Source organism: Bidens hawaiensis, unplaced genomic scaffold (genome assembly GCF_021521415.1).
Source record: "Bidens hawaiensis isolate Kalapana, Puna unplaced genomic scaffold, B.hawaiensis_p1.1 tig00044793_1, whole genome shotgun sequence".
Lineage (NCBI taxonomy): Eukaryota > Viridiplantae > Streptophyta > Magnoliopsida > Asterales > Asteraceae > Bidens > Bidens hawaiensis.
Window position 1 is genome coordinate 8,739 of NW_027497965.1, and position 14,391 is coordinate 23,129.

General features: G+C 34.6%; 2 protein-coding genes across 2 annotated transcripts; one reads left to right on the top strand and one right to left on the bottom strand.

Moving 5' to 3' along the window:
* Positions 1-1,809: 1,809 nt before the first annotated feature.
* On the bottom strand, positions 1,810-8,347 carry LOC143595216 (heat shock protein 90-5, chloroplastic-like). Its single transcript, XM_077074301.1, has 19 exons — positions 8,090-8,347; positions 6,714-6,787; positions 6,440-6,565; positions 6,267-6,360; positions 6,085-6,165; positions 5,843-5,986; positions 5,619-5,735; positions 5,484-5,531; positions 5,224-5,298; positions 5,041-5,145; positions 4,810-4,950; positions 4,629-4,721; positions 4,441-4,518; positions 4,089-4,343; positions 3,878-3,980; positions 3,279-3,453; positions 3,080-3,185; positions 2,912-3,001; positions 1,810-2,124 (listed from the first exon to the last, which is right to left on the bottom strand). The coding sequence occupies exons 1-19, from the start codon at positions 8,345-8,347 to the stop codon at positions 1,939-1,941; spliced, it is 2,349 nt and encodes a 782-aa protein (XP_076930416.1). The 3' UTR covers positions 1,810-1,938.
* Positions 8,348-11,939: 3,592 nt separating this feature from the next.
* Positions 11,940-12,515, top strand: LOC143595212 (uncharacterized). The gene has a single exon (XM_077074299.1). It carries the CDS (start codon positions 11,940-11,942, stop codon positions 12,513-12,515), a length of 576 nt encoding a protein of 191 aa, XP_076930414.1.
* The last annotated feature ends 1,876 nt before the right edge of the window (positions 12,516-14,391 follow it).

The window sequence follows — 14,391 nt, forward strand, 5'->3', positions numbered from 1 at the left end:
GTTTGAAATTGTTTATATATGGTTGTAAATATCCTGAGTAGGTATCAAGCCGATTAATCACCAGTCCTTACCTCAACGTTCGACTAACGCCTGGCAATCACTACAACACCGCCTATATGTTAAAACCCGCAATATTGATTTATAGAATGTGAATTGTAGCCTTTTTTATATCGATTTATAGCTATAAAAATGAAACAAAATACAAAAAGAGAAAAAAAAATTAATACAATTATAATATCTTGTTCGAAAAGAAGTTAAACATCAACACGAATACGAGAACTTATTTGCACCATCAGGTATCTCCACGGGCACGATAGCAAAGCACAATTTTCGGTTCTTACGAAACGACCACACTTGAATCATCGTGTGTGTCCTCAAAACCTTATTATCGTCCACAAAGTGGTTCCAGTTAGTCTTCCAACACATAATTGTTGGTTCGTTTCATGTACCACGTCTTCAACCACAACGATCGCTTATACACTTGCATTGCGGGCCCCACCACTCTAACCTCGATACCCTCTTTACTTTCATTAACCATCTCCTCAGCCGTCAAAAACTCATGTGGTCGTGTCACCAATTGCTTAACCGGCATGCTTAGTCTGTTCTGGGTTGTATTCAAATCACTTTCGAATAAGCGTTTCTGGATCACGAACTTCATATCCAAAACATCTCACCCGTGATGAACCGCTTCAACCGCACGATTACATCTTCATTCACCAACATTCCAATATCCATCTAATTAAGTTTTCATGCTAATTAAGTTATAACTTATTTCACGAAACTAGGTTTAATGTGTTATATTATTATATGTACACGTACCGTTTTTCGCACCGCAAATTCGGATCATAGAACAATGGCAAAGTTCTTGATGATGATGATTTCTTGACTGGAGCATGAACATTAAGCGACAGAAAATTTTCCATTGTTGTTGAATATGTAAATGTTTGATTACAATGAATGCAAGTAGTTTATTTATAGACACGGATGTGTTTAATCCTTGTTGCCTAAGTTAATGGATTTTCATAACAAGAAATTAATTATGGAAACTATATGTATAGTTATCATATTTTAAGATATTAGTTATGGGTTTAAATTTTGAAATTTAAACTTGTTATTTTTATTTCTTTGATTGTAACAAATGTATATGTATCGCAAATCGAGTTTAGAGCTTCATTAGCTCTTGGTGTCACATACCCCCTATTTTTAACTTCATAAAACAGCTTCATCGGGTGAGAAGAAGAATGCGCTTCATGGTATTACATTGACGGCTTGTTGGCACATTTGGAAGAAAAGAAATGAGGCTATTTTAGAAAGCACGGTTACTTCAGAGACTAAAATTAGAGAGGAGCACGGTTACTTCAGAGACTAAAATTAGGGAGAATATCAAGTCTTTGGGTTTCTTAAGATTAAAAATAGGTCTTTGTATAAATCTCTTCATTGGCATGATTGGTGTAATTTTAATGAAAGTTGTCGTTCAAAAAAAATATACGTTTTATAACTAATATATTTTATGCCAATGAGCTGATAGTGAAATGATAATGAAGAAACTTGGTTTGTCATGTGACTCAAGTTTGATTCCCACCCCCATCATTTAGTTTCAATGGCATCAGAGTTGATGATTCGAGACTAGACAAGCAAGTGGCGTTCACTACTTGGATCCTTAAACTGAACGGGTTTTATCTCACCACACTACCGTGCCTTTAGGTGAGTGTTCACTGACGTCAACCTTATGTGTGAGTTTTCTCACAGATCGAATATTTTCTAAACGAAATAAATTTGCAAGGTAATATAAATAAACCACAAAGTTTCAATTTAAACATGAATTAACTCCATTTTTCATCAACATAACAAATCATAAAATTCTCGCCCCAAAACTCCTTATCCCTCCTCCCGATTCGATCTCTAAAGACTGACGTTTATTAATTAATATAAACCCAATCACATACTCCATGGGTCGGTTTCGGTCCTCACTTCAGATGGCTCGACAACTTCCGTCTCTTCAGTGGACTCGGACTCAGTTGTCGGGTCAACGCCTTCACTTTCCTCAACTCTTCCCCACTTTCCACCGAGAGCAACCGCCATCATCTCATATATCTTGCCACCCAATTCAGCTGGACTATCAGGCTACATATTCCAAATAAAAAATTGTCAAAAAATAATAATAAACAAAAGGGAAGTAAATCAAATCATCTTTTTTTTTCAAATAAAAAATTGTTAAAAAAATTAATAATAATCAAAAAAAGTAGTAGTAATAAAGAGAAGTAAATCAAATCATATTTTTTTTTCAACTAAAAAATTGTCAAAAAAAATTAATAAATAATAAGAGTAAACTACAGTTTTCGTCCCTGTGGTTTGTCCAAATCTGCAGTTTTGGTCCAATAGTTTCAAATTTGCGATTTTCGTCCCTATGGTTTTATTTCACTAGCAATTAAACCCGAATTCACTAATCCCGTTAAATCTGGTCGTTAAACCCATCAGCATGCCTTTCACGTGAGGGGCAGTTTTGTCCTTTTTTCCCCCAAAATACACCCCAGCCCTCACGTGAGGGGGCTTGCAAATTAGGACTGGGGTTTATTTGGGGAGAAAAAGAACAAAACTGCCCCTCACGTGAAGGACACGCTGATGGGTTTAACGACCAGACTTAACGGGATTAGAGAATCGGGTTTAATTGCAAGTGAAATGAAACCACAGGGACGAAAATCACAAATTTGAAACTATCGGACTAAAACTGCAGATTTGGACAAACCATAGGGACGAAAACCACAGTTTACTCAAATAATAATAATAATGATAATCAAAAAAGTAATAAAAATAAATAATAATAATAATAATAATAATAATAATAATAATAATAAAAACAAAAGAGAAGTAAATCAAATAATCTTTAAAAAAAATAATAATAAGTGCTTACAGTAAATCCACTTGCTATTAAAGCTGTTTCATATAAAAGATCCACAGCTCTCTTTGCCTCACTACTTTCTGGTGCATTCTTACATGCAGCCTGCAAAATATTATATAAAATAAAATCAAAAAGTAATTGTTTTAAAAAAAAATATAGTTATAATTACTAAGTACTTACATTTAAGTCTTTAATGATTGGATGATCAGGGTTGACTTCCATTATTCTTCTACCCCTCATGAACTCCAAAGTTGAAGCATCACCAAGAGTTTGTGCTTTCATTAACCTGAAAAATAATGTTACATTTTACTAATTAAATACAAAAATGAAGTGGGAAACGAATACCAAGAGTTTGTGCTTTCTTTAAACGAATACCAACCGTTCCATATTAGCAGACCATCCGAACTTGCCAGAAACAAGAACACAAGGCGAAGAACTTAAACGGTTTGAGATTTGTACTTTTGCGACTTTGTCGCCGAGCTGTTGTTTCATCCAGTCGCAAAGAAGGATGTATTCTTGCTTGTTTTCTCGTTCTTTAACCTCGTCCGTGTCACCTACAAGTCAACGGTTGGTCAAAGGTCAACTTACCAATTGCCAAAATTTTAAATGAATGAACATGAACACGTCTCATTTGTTCATTTGTATATGAACGTGAGTTCATTTAAGTCCGCTTGCGTTTGTTCATGTATGTTTTTGTGTATGTTCGTTTAAGTTCGTTCATTAATATATTCAATAAAATTTATTAGGCTAACACTTTTTTTTTAATAAGATCTGCTATTTCTCATTAAAATCAAAACGATTACAATAAAGTGGCAGGCAAACGATCACAACCACACTCATATTCTTAATGAACGAACACAAACAGGAACACCATGTTCGTTCAATAGTCCGTGTTCAATTGTTGGTAAAAGTCAAACAAACAAACCCAAACATGATATGCTCGTGTTCGTTTACATGCCTAGTCAAAGGTCAACTTACCAAGCTCAAGATCCTCCTTGCTCACATCAACAAATTTCTTCTCTTTATATGTTTGAAGATTCTGAATCGCCACCTCATCAATAGGCTCGACTAAATATAGCACCTTCAAAGACGGGACCCACAAAATCATTTGAGAAACTAATTTATAAAACAAACGGAAACCAACATTTACTTTTAATAAAGTCTAAATCTTTCTTATAGAAAAGCGTACCTCGATATCCTTTTGCACCAATTTCTCCAAAAAGGGAGCCGATTTAGCACTTTTCAAGCTGTCGGTTGCAATATAATAAATCACATTTTGTTTTTCATTCATGTTATCGAGATATTCATCTAAACTTATCAACTCGTCTTCACTTTTCGATGAGAAAAACCGCAACAATGGAGTTATTCTTTTATGATTTCCCGTGTCCTCGATGCATCCCAACTTTATAAACTTGCCAAAATTCTCCCAAAACTTTCTGTAATCCTATAATAATTTCATCAAACTCAACTTGTATATACATACACCTTAAAAAAATAAAATAGCTAAGTGTGACAAATTTAAAATATATTAAATTATTAACCTCTTTGTTCTCATTGTCTGCAAGTTCTTGTATCATGTCGAAAGTTTTCCTAACAAGCCTCTTTCTCATTATTCTAACCTGTAGCACAAGAACCCAAAAAAATAAATAAAAAATAAAAAATTATGTCTTTAATATATAAAATTAAGATAATATATTTTAGTAAGATAAAGATTGGATTTTTAACGTACAATTCGACTTTCTTGAAGAATTTCTCGAGAAACATTTAGAGGGAGATCATTTGAATCCACCACACCCTTTACAAAGCTCAAGTATCTTGGAAACTGCATATCAAGAACCAAAATTTAGGAAATTTAATTAAAATATGTTTTAGCAATCGTTTGCTTGTTAAATTAATGGAAACATATTTACCAGTTCACCATCGAAATCATCTGAAATAAACACACGTTTCACATAAAGACGAATATTCTTGGTTTTGGGATTTACTACATCTTCATTGTTCATTGGTGCCATTCCCGGGATGTAGATTACACTTCTAAATTCCACTTCACCCTGCACAAATTGTAAGCATTAATTTTTTTTTATTGTATAATAATAATATAATACATGCAATTTGTTAAAAATAAACTAAATGGTAAATACCTCAGTGGTAAAGTGAGTGTATGCAAGTGGATCAAGAAACTCGTTAAATGTCTTCTTGTAAAACTCGTTATATTGATCTTTTTCAACCTCCTTTGGATTCCTCATCTGCAATTTAATCATGTAAAAATCCTAAAATCTAAATAATAAATGTCAAAAATATTTATTTAAAGTGGTTTAACTTACCCATATAGGTTTTGTCTCGTTGGCCAGTTCCCAATCCCAGTATTTTTCGGTTTTTGTCTTTTTCTTCTTCTCACCCTGTAAACCGTCAGCAAACAACATAAATTTTGTTAAAATTAAAATAAAAATAATAAAAACGCGATAAGGCTAAATAAACTTTATTTGGTTTCTCTAGGCGTTATTATTAGCGTGTTAGTTAAATAGCAAAAGTCTAACTAACTCAAAGTCAACACGGGTCAAAAGGTCAACACACTAATATTTACCTCGGGTGGTGTTTCTTCTCCTTCCTTCGGTTCTTCCTCTTCTTCTACCTGTAAACAATAACAATAATATCACATTACCATTTATACTTATTTATGGAAAAAATGGTAACTAGAAGTTATAACCAACTAATTAACCTCAACTGTTCTTGATTTCTCTTGCCACGTGTATATGGGAAACGAAACAAACTGTGAGTAGTTTTTCACTAAACCCTGAACCCTGCTTGGCTCGGTGAACTCATATTTGTCATCGTCCTATAAACAAATAAAAAGACGATCAATTCAACTAAAATTATAAATAAATTCACAAGATATAATAATGTAAAAAGTTAAAAACTTTATAACAAAAACACATAAATTACATTCAAATAAAGTGTTATTTCCGTCCCACGACGAATCTGCTTTTCGGGGTCGGTTTCTTCTTTAATTACATACGAGCTGCTATCAGCTGATGCTTCCCAAATGTATTGTTTGTCTGATTTGGGACTCTTTGTGGACACACTCACCTAATTATTTGCAAGATAATGTAATAATAAGTAAGATAACTATAATTACAAAATTAACGAACAATTATGTGTGAAGAATCAAGAATGTTAATAAAGACCTTTTCAGCAACCAAGAAAGCCGAATAGAACCCGACACCAAATTGACCAATCAAGCTGTTGTCACTTCCAAGATCCTTGTTCTCTTATTACACGGAAAAAAAAAACATTACAATTTTATTAAAGATAACTGAATTGCATACGCATTACTAGTAAAGGATCGTATAATAAAAAGAACAAGTACCTTAAGTGCATTCAAGAACTTAGAAGTGCCACTTTGAGCAATAGTTCCAAGGCAGTCAATTAGCTCTTCACGGGTCATTCCAATACCGGTATCTCTAAAAAACAATTATATTAAAATGCTGATTCAACTTTTAACTCTCTCTCTTCCCGAATGGAATAAGTAAAGAATCTTACGAAATTGTGATGGTCCCTTTCTCCGGATCGGGTTTGATACGGATCTCCAGCTCACTAGCATCTCCAAGTAATGACGGGTCGGTTACACTTAAGAATCTTAGTTTATCAAGTGCATCACTTGCATTACTGAAACAAAAAACAAAAAAACAAAAAAAGAGCATAAGTAATATTATTATTATTATTATTATTATTATTATTATTGTTATTATTATTATTATTGTTATTATTATTATTATTATTATTATAAGTGCAGAACAAAAAGAGATATCTTTACCTCACAAGTTCCCTGAGAAAAATTTCCTTGCGGCTGTAAAAACTATGAACAATCAGATTCATCAAGCGAGACACCTGTATCCAAAATTCAAGATTTTAAGCTTTATAAGCATCAGTTAAAGAATCTTTAAAAATCAACAAGAACATAAACAAAATAAAATAAAAACTGCAAGCATTCTATTCATAAACATTGAGAAAACATTACAGAATCCTGAAAAGTCGACAAGAACATTAAAATGATAAGGCTGAAAATCTGCAAACATTAATCTACAAACAATTTGTTCATAAACATTCAGAAAACTTTGAAACAAACACACAAGCTATAAACTTTATCATAAATAAACACAAACAAATAACTAACCCTAAAAAAATATGAAATTTAGTAACCCAATTACAGCCAAAATGATAAAAATTCAAAACTTTAAGCTTCATAAGCATCACATTAAAGATTCTTTAAAGGTCAACAAGAACATAAACATGATAAACTCAAAATCAATTAGTTGTTCATAAACATTAAAAATAATCACAAGAAACACTTTATAACAAAAAACAAAAAACAAAAAGATAACAAATTTCAATCAAGAACATAAAGGATAACTATCCCTAAAAAATTATGAAACCGGGCAAACCAATTCCAACCAAAATGATACAACTCCAAGATTTTAAGCTGCATAAACATGATAAACTGAAACACAAATCTCTAAAAGAAACATAAAAATATGAACTTTATCATAAACAAAGACAAACAGATAACAATATTCCAATCAATCAAAATATCAAGAACATCAAGGACAGCTAACCCTAAAACGATTATGAAACTTGGCAACCCAATTTCAACCAAAATGATATAAAATTCAAGATTTTAAGCTGCATAAACATAATAGACTGAAACACAATCTTTAAAAGATTCATAAAAATATGAACTTTATCATAAACAAAGAACAGATAACAAAATTCCAATAAATCAATATCAAGAACATCAAAAATAACCTAATTCCAACCAAAAAATTAAAAAATTCAAGACACCCCCAGCAGCCTGGTACTCAAAACTCACAAGAAACACACAAGTTATTAACTTCATCATAAAAAATAATTTAAAAAAATAAAAATAAATAAATAAAGATAACAAATTTTCTATCAAGAGCATCAAGAATAAGTAACTCTAGAAAATAATAACCCAAATTCAACCAAAACAATAAAAAAAGTCAACAAACCCACCTCAGCCTGGGACTCAAAACTCACAAGAAACACACAAGTTATTAACTTTATCTTAAAAAATAAAAATAAATAAATAAAGATAACAAATTTTGTATCAAGAACATCAAGAATAAGTAACCCTAGAAAATAATAACCCAAATTCAACCAAAAAAAAACTACCTCAGCCTGATACTCAAAACTCTCCCCAGAAGACTCAACACCTTCTTTCTCAGCAACAGCAGAAGCCTCACACTTCACCACCACACTGCCACCTCTTTTACCCACCTTCAGTTTCAACCCAGAGCAAGAAAGATTGTTGCTTTTAAGCCCATTTTGATGCAAGAAACCACTTCTTGATAATAACCTGTTTTGGGTATTGGATTTGGATGAGAACAGGACAGAAGCAGGGGTTAAACTTCTGCTTAGAACAGGTGCCATGATGTTAAAGATTAAAGGGTGGCTGCAAAAACCCTTGGAAGTGTGGAAAGAATAAGAGGGGTTTTGGGGGGTGAGAAAGAGGATTCTAGAAGGAGGAAGAGGGTGTGAGTTTGGAAGGTTTCTTGTTCTTGATGTGTGGTCTGGATTTTGTCATTTCATCACCGGTTACATTATCTTCATTTTAATAGTTTTGATAAGTTTTTTTTTCCTTTTTTTTAATAGCATTCTCATCCGACCCTCATTTTATGTGAGGGGTATTTTTATAATTTAGAGAGTGATTTAGATCGTTATAAGTGAAAAGTTTTTATATTTTAGAAAAAGTATTATTTTTCTGTATATTTGAAAAGTTGTTGTTCATCCCCTGTAATTTTTTAATATATTTTGAGAGTGGTTGTGAGTGAAGAAAATGTAATGATAAAAGGTATAAAAAGTATCATTTAATTAAATGAAGAGAGAAAATATAATGAGAATGCTCTAATGAATCCTTTAAAAGAGCCACCGTCTAAATTCATCGCATCGAGAGATATGCCAGAGAAAACCTTCAACTAAGGCCCAACACCTGTGAACATTAATCCAAAAGCATGACAGTGAGGTGAGGTGAGGTGAGGTGAGATAAATCCCTCATCTAAGGCCAACGCCCATGAATACTCGCCTTGTTTTCAATCATCACCTTGGTGACGTTGAAACCAATGTTTTGATAACCGGATAGGCTACCGGTTAGACGGTTCAACCGGTCGATCTAGTCCAATAAAATTTCACCTCAAAAATGACGGTTAAAGTTGAAAAAAAGCCAAATAAAAATTATTTTTTTCCAAAGCAAATTGGTTCAACCGATCTGGTTCTTCGATCGGACCAGTGAGCCGGTTTGAATGACAGGTTTTCTAGAGCGGGCGAACTACATAGAACCGGACCCCAAGGGATCGAATCTCGGTCGGACCGACCGAAACCTGTCTGGTCTCAAAAATATTGGTTGAAACTAAATGATAGGGCAAGAATTAAACCTGAGTCACATAGAACACTAAGTCTCTCTTTTACTACTCTATCACTAGCTTATTGGTAACGTGTTTTTTTAAATAATAATAACTTGTTATGCTTTTAAGTATAGAAAAAGCCGAGTGTGTACGGTGTACTCAAAAGTTGTATGGATGTATGGCATTTGTTAGACTAGCTTTATCAATAACCTCCTATGAGGTTGTTACAATATTTACCTATTAAAAAATAAATTAAATTAGTTACAGTGTACAACCCAAGCCATGAGATCAACCTAGGCCATGACCCAACTTCATTTAAATATTCATTTTTTCATTCTTTTCTTTCAAACAATTTCTTTTGTATATAATTTGATTTTTTTAATAATCTATATTATTTAACTTATTTTAAAAACACGGTCTTGTTTAGTTTATTTTGATGAGCATTTCGATATAAATTTTGTTAGAAACGGAACAGTTTTAAAAACATGTATTTTTTATAATATTATTATATGTAAAATTAGTTTTGTTACTTGTAAAAAATTCAAGTTTTTAATATTTTTTATATTTAAAATAATACAATTTAAAAGACAAAACATTTTTTTTAATTTTAATAAATTTTATAGAATAAATTAAAACCTAAATAAATATATGTATTAAAATAATTGGGTTGGGAATAAAAGTGAAAAATTGGGTTAGATTGGGTTGTGTATATGAAAGAGAGAGAAATTAGTTTTTTTATTAAAATGTTGGGTTGAGTTGGGTTGTTAATAAAACTATTCTTAGAGCATTCACAATAAGGTGTTTATATCTTGTATTTTGGAGCTTTTACACATCCATTTTTCTATATTGTAGGTGGTGGGGTGGGGTGGGGCGGGGTGTTGGGTAGTGGATAAAAAATAATAATTTTGTTAAAAGTAAAAGACGGTGCTGATATGACAATGTTTTCAAGTGTTTTTAGGATTCATTGTTGGGTGAGTTTTGGATGATTTTAAAGAATTATATTTTTATGATATGAAAGCTGACTATATATGTTTTTTTAGTGTTTTCATGCCTCCTTATTGCGGATGCTCTTAGTGACGTGTATTGTTTAATAAGTTGGCGTTCTTACAACTCATACTACCCTATATAACACCTCATCGCCATTGTAACAACCTTTTTGCTACTAGGACCTCTCCGGGCTTTTGATTATTATTTTGGTTTGGTTGGAAATACTTACGCTGTGAGTGAATTGGTGTATATGTTATTTGTTGTGTGTGTGGTGTGTCAAATTTGATGTCTATTTGTGTGTGTGATGTGTGGATTGTTGTCTTTATGATTGGATAATCTAAAAACATGATGTCAATTCCAAGGCCGGCTCATTATTTAGTATATATATTTGTTTAAATGTGGTATAATTTTTCATTATTTAATATGTTTTTTTGAATCTAACTTAAGTCTAAATTAGAAGTCTTATTCAAGTGGGAGTATAAAGCCATAACTTTATTTTATGCTAAAGACGCCCCCCTTATGTCAAAAAGGATTTTCTAACGAGTTAACATGCATTTTTCATGTACATGGTTTATGGTCTAAAATGTATGAAAAATGCTATAATGTTACATTGTTATTGTTATTTTATGTCATTATATATATTATTGTTCCCAATACAAGTAACTATTAAGTGGATTAAGGTAACGGACACCTATATTAACCATCACTCTTTTCTCCCCTCACACCTTTTACTAACAAAATTGATGGTTTCCTCACGTCATTTCCTTTATGTTTTTGAATTTTGCTTTGGTGATGGCAAGAGTTATTGGAGGTGATGCTTGAATATGATCTGATGGAGGAACAGAGTGTTGTCTTCCCAAATGGCTGGTACCGTTCTCAATTTACAGTTAACATTAATATTAGACTTAGATTATACAACCTTTATTTTCTTTGCCATAGGTATAATGCATAAACTTGAATATAATTTTGTAGTATTCATTTCAGGTGAACGTGTCAATAGGAGGGAACCACATCAACATCATCTATCATGAATATGCAAATAGAGTCCCCTTCAAACAAAAGCTAGTGACCATCTTTTAATCAAGATGGAGATATAAGATTGTTAAATTTAATTATTTATGTTACCATTTGTTTCACATTTTCAAACTTCAAATTTTCATATATTTTTTTTGTACGCGTTTTGATTGTGACTTTGGTGCGAACTGATGGTTAGAATGAAGAGATCGTATCGTTTTTCACTAGAAAACATCCCTGCTGTTAGGGATGGGTAAAATCTGTATTGATACTGATTGCTATCGGTACCAAAGTTTTTTGGGTTTTCGGGACCAGTATGGTACCGGTACCGGTATTTCCCGAAATTTACCTTAAATACCGGTACCGAACCGATACTGAACCGAACATTTCGGTACCGGTATCATTCCTAATGGACACCTAAAATCATGCATACGTATATGGCAATGCAAATTAGTGATTAGCATAATATCAATCTCCAAAATATAGGAGATTCACTTGTTTGGTTATATATTGTCCATTGTAAATGAGAGAAGGCAATCAATGATTCATCACCTTACATGGTATCACCCTCACGATCCTCCTAATCCCTGCCCAAAATTTTCATCGCTTCCTCTCCCTCAATGGCCGACCAGAAACTTCATCCTGCCGTCACCGTTTCCAACATCCGAACATTCGTTCCCATCACCTTAGACAACGAAGCTGCCGACTATCACACATGGTCGGAGCTATTCCGGATTCATTGCACGGCTTTTCTCGTGGCCGACCATCTTCAACCTCGTCCCTCCCCTGCCGCCGCTTCATTCACGGATAAAGAAAAGCAAACGGCTCCCCCTCATACCGACTCATGGGAACGACCTGACGCCATCGTCCTTCAATGGATCTATGGCACGATCTCCACCGGTCTCCTAAAAACCGTCATCAAAAAGAGCACCACGGCCTATGATGCTTGGAAAGCCATTGAAAACCTCTTTCAAGACAACAAAGCCACTCGAGCCCTCCTTCTCAAACAAAAATTCGCTAACACTCGTCTCGAAAATTTTTCCTCCATGCATGACTATTGTCAAGAACTCAAAGTTTTGTCTGACCAATTAAACAATGTTGATGCTCCTGTTGACGAACACGACCTCGTTTTGCAGACCATCGCCGGGCTCACCGAACAATACGAAACCGTTGGCACCATACTCCAAAATACTTAACCCCTACCCTCCTTCTTTCATGTCCGTTCACAGCTATGTATGAATGAAACAACCAAAGCTAACCAAGCACTTCACTCTTCCCAACAAACCGCAACAGCCCTTCATGTCCAAAGCCAACCTCGCCCTCCTCGCAACACAAATTTTCCAGCCCCTCCGAACTCCTCTGACTCCACTCGTGGTAGAGGCCGCCCTCGTGGACGAGGTCGAGGTCGCTCACCATCTCAGTCCAACAGTTCCAAGAGCCAAACCAATCAACCAAATCAACCCAACCATTCGACCCAACCTCAACATCCCTATATTATCTTTCCAAACACCTGGGCCACTAACCAATGGGCCTCTCTCCTCAACAACTCCTACAACCCACAATCCAACACAACACCTCCCTGCCCTTACCCCTCCACCCCTCGGCCCAACAACTCTCCAGGTATCTTGGGCTCTCGTCCAGCTCAGGCCCACATGGCAGGTTACAGCCCAACTCCCACTGATATTGCGCAGGCCCTCTACACCTTGTCTATGAGCCAACCTTCTGATCCCATCGGTTACATGGACACCGGCGCAACTGGACACATGGAACAACCCGGTACGAACTCCCCGTTTATTTTTAACACTTGCACTAATAAACAAATAATTGTTGGCAATGGCACGACCATTCCCGTTATTGGACAAGGCAACAAAACGTTACCTTCACCCTTCCCACCACTAAAAATGAACAACATCCTTTATGCTCCAAATCTAATTAAAAATCTCATCTCGGTCCGTCGCCTAACGACAGACAATTTAATTTCCATTGAATTTGACCCGTTTGGTTTTCTTGTGAAGGATCTCAAGACCAAGGAACCTATCCTACGATGCAATAGCTCGGGAGATCTCTATCCCCTCACCACCAACTTCATCAAGCATCCCACCAAACCCACTGCATTAGTTGGCATCACTCAAGACCGTTGGCATCAACGACTTGGGCACCCGGGCACCTCTTTATTGCATTCATTAAAGTCTAGTTCTTCTATTAATTTTAGTAAACCAAACAATACGCTTTGTCAATCATGTGTTTTTGGCAAAAGTGTTAAACTCCCATTTTATGATTCCATGAATAAAACTCACCTTCCTTTTGATATCATTCATAGTGACTTGTGGACCTCCCCCGTTTTAAGCACAAGCGGTCATCGCTATTATATATTATTTCTTGATGATAAAACGGATTTTCTATGGACCTATCCCCTAACAAATAAATCACAAGTTTACACCACTTTCACCAATTTTTACAACCTTATCAACACCCAATTTGAGCGAAAAATTAAACAATTCCAATGTGATAATGGCACCGAATACACCAACAATAGTTTTAAACAATTTTGCTCCACCAATGGTATGCAATTTCGTTTCTCTTGTCCCCACACCTCATCCCAAAATGGTAAAGCCGAGAGAAAAATACGAACCATTAACAACATGATTCGTACCATATTATCTCAAGCCTCCTTATCTCCATCATTTTGGCACCATGCTCTTGAAACCGCCACCTACCTCCTAAATATTCTTCCTAAGAAAAACCACAAATTTCTATCCCCCACCACCCTTCTCTACAATGTTCTTCCAATCTACATACATCTTCGCGTATTCGGTTGCCTATGTTATCCCATCACCTCCTCCTCCACTATAAATAAACTCACAAACCGCTCCAAACCTTGTGTCTTTCTTGGCTACCCCTCTAACCATCGAGGATATAAATGCCTTGACATTTTCAACAATCAAATTCTTATATCCCGACATGTATTATTCGAAGAATCCATTTATCCATTTTCCATCCAATATTCCACTACTACCCCTAATTACAACTTTTTAACCCTTCCCTTTAACCCACTGTTATGGGACTCTATAC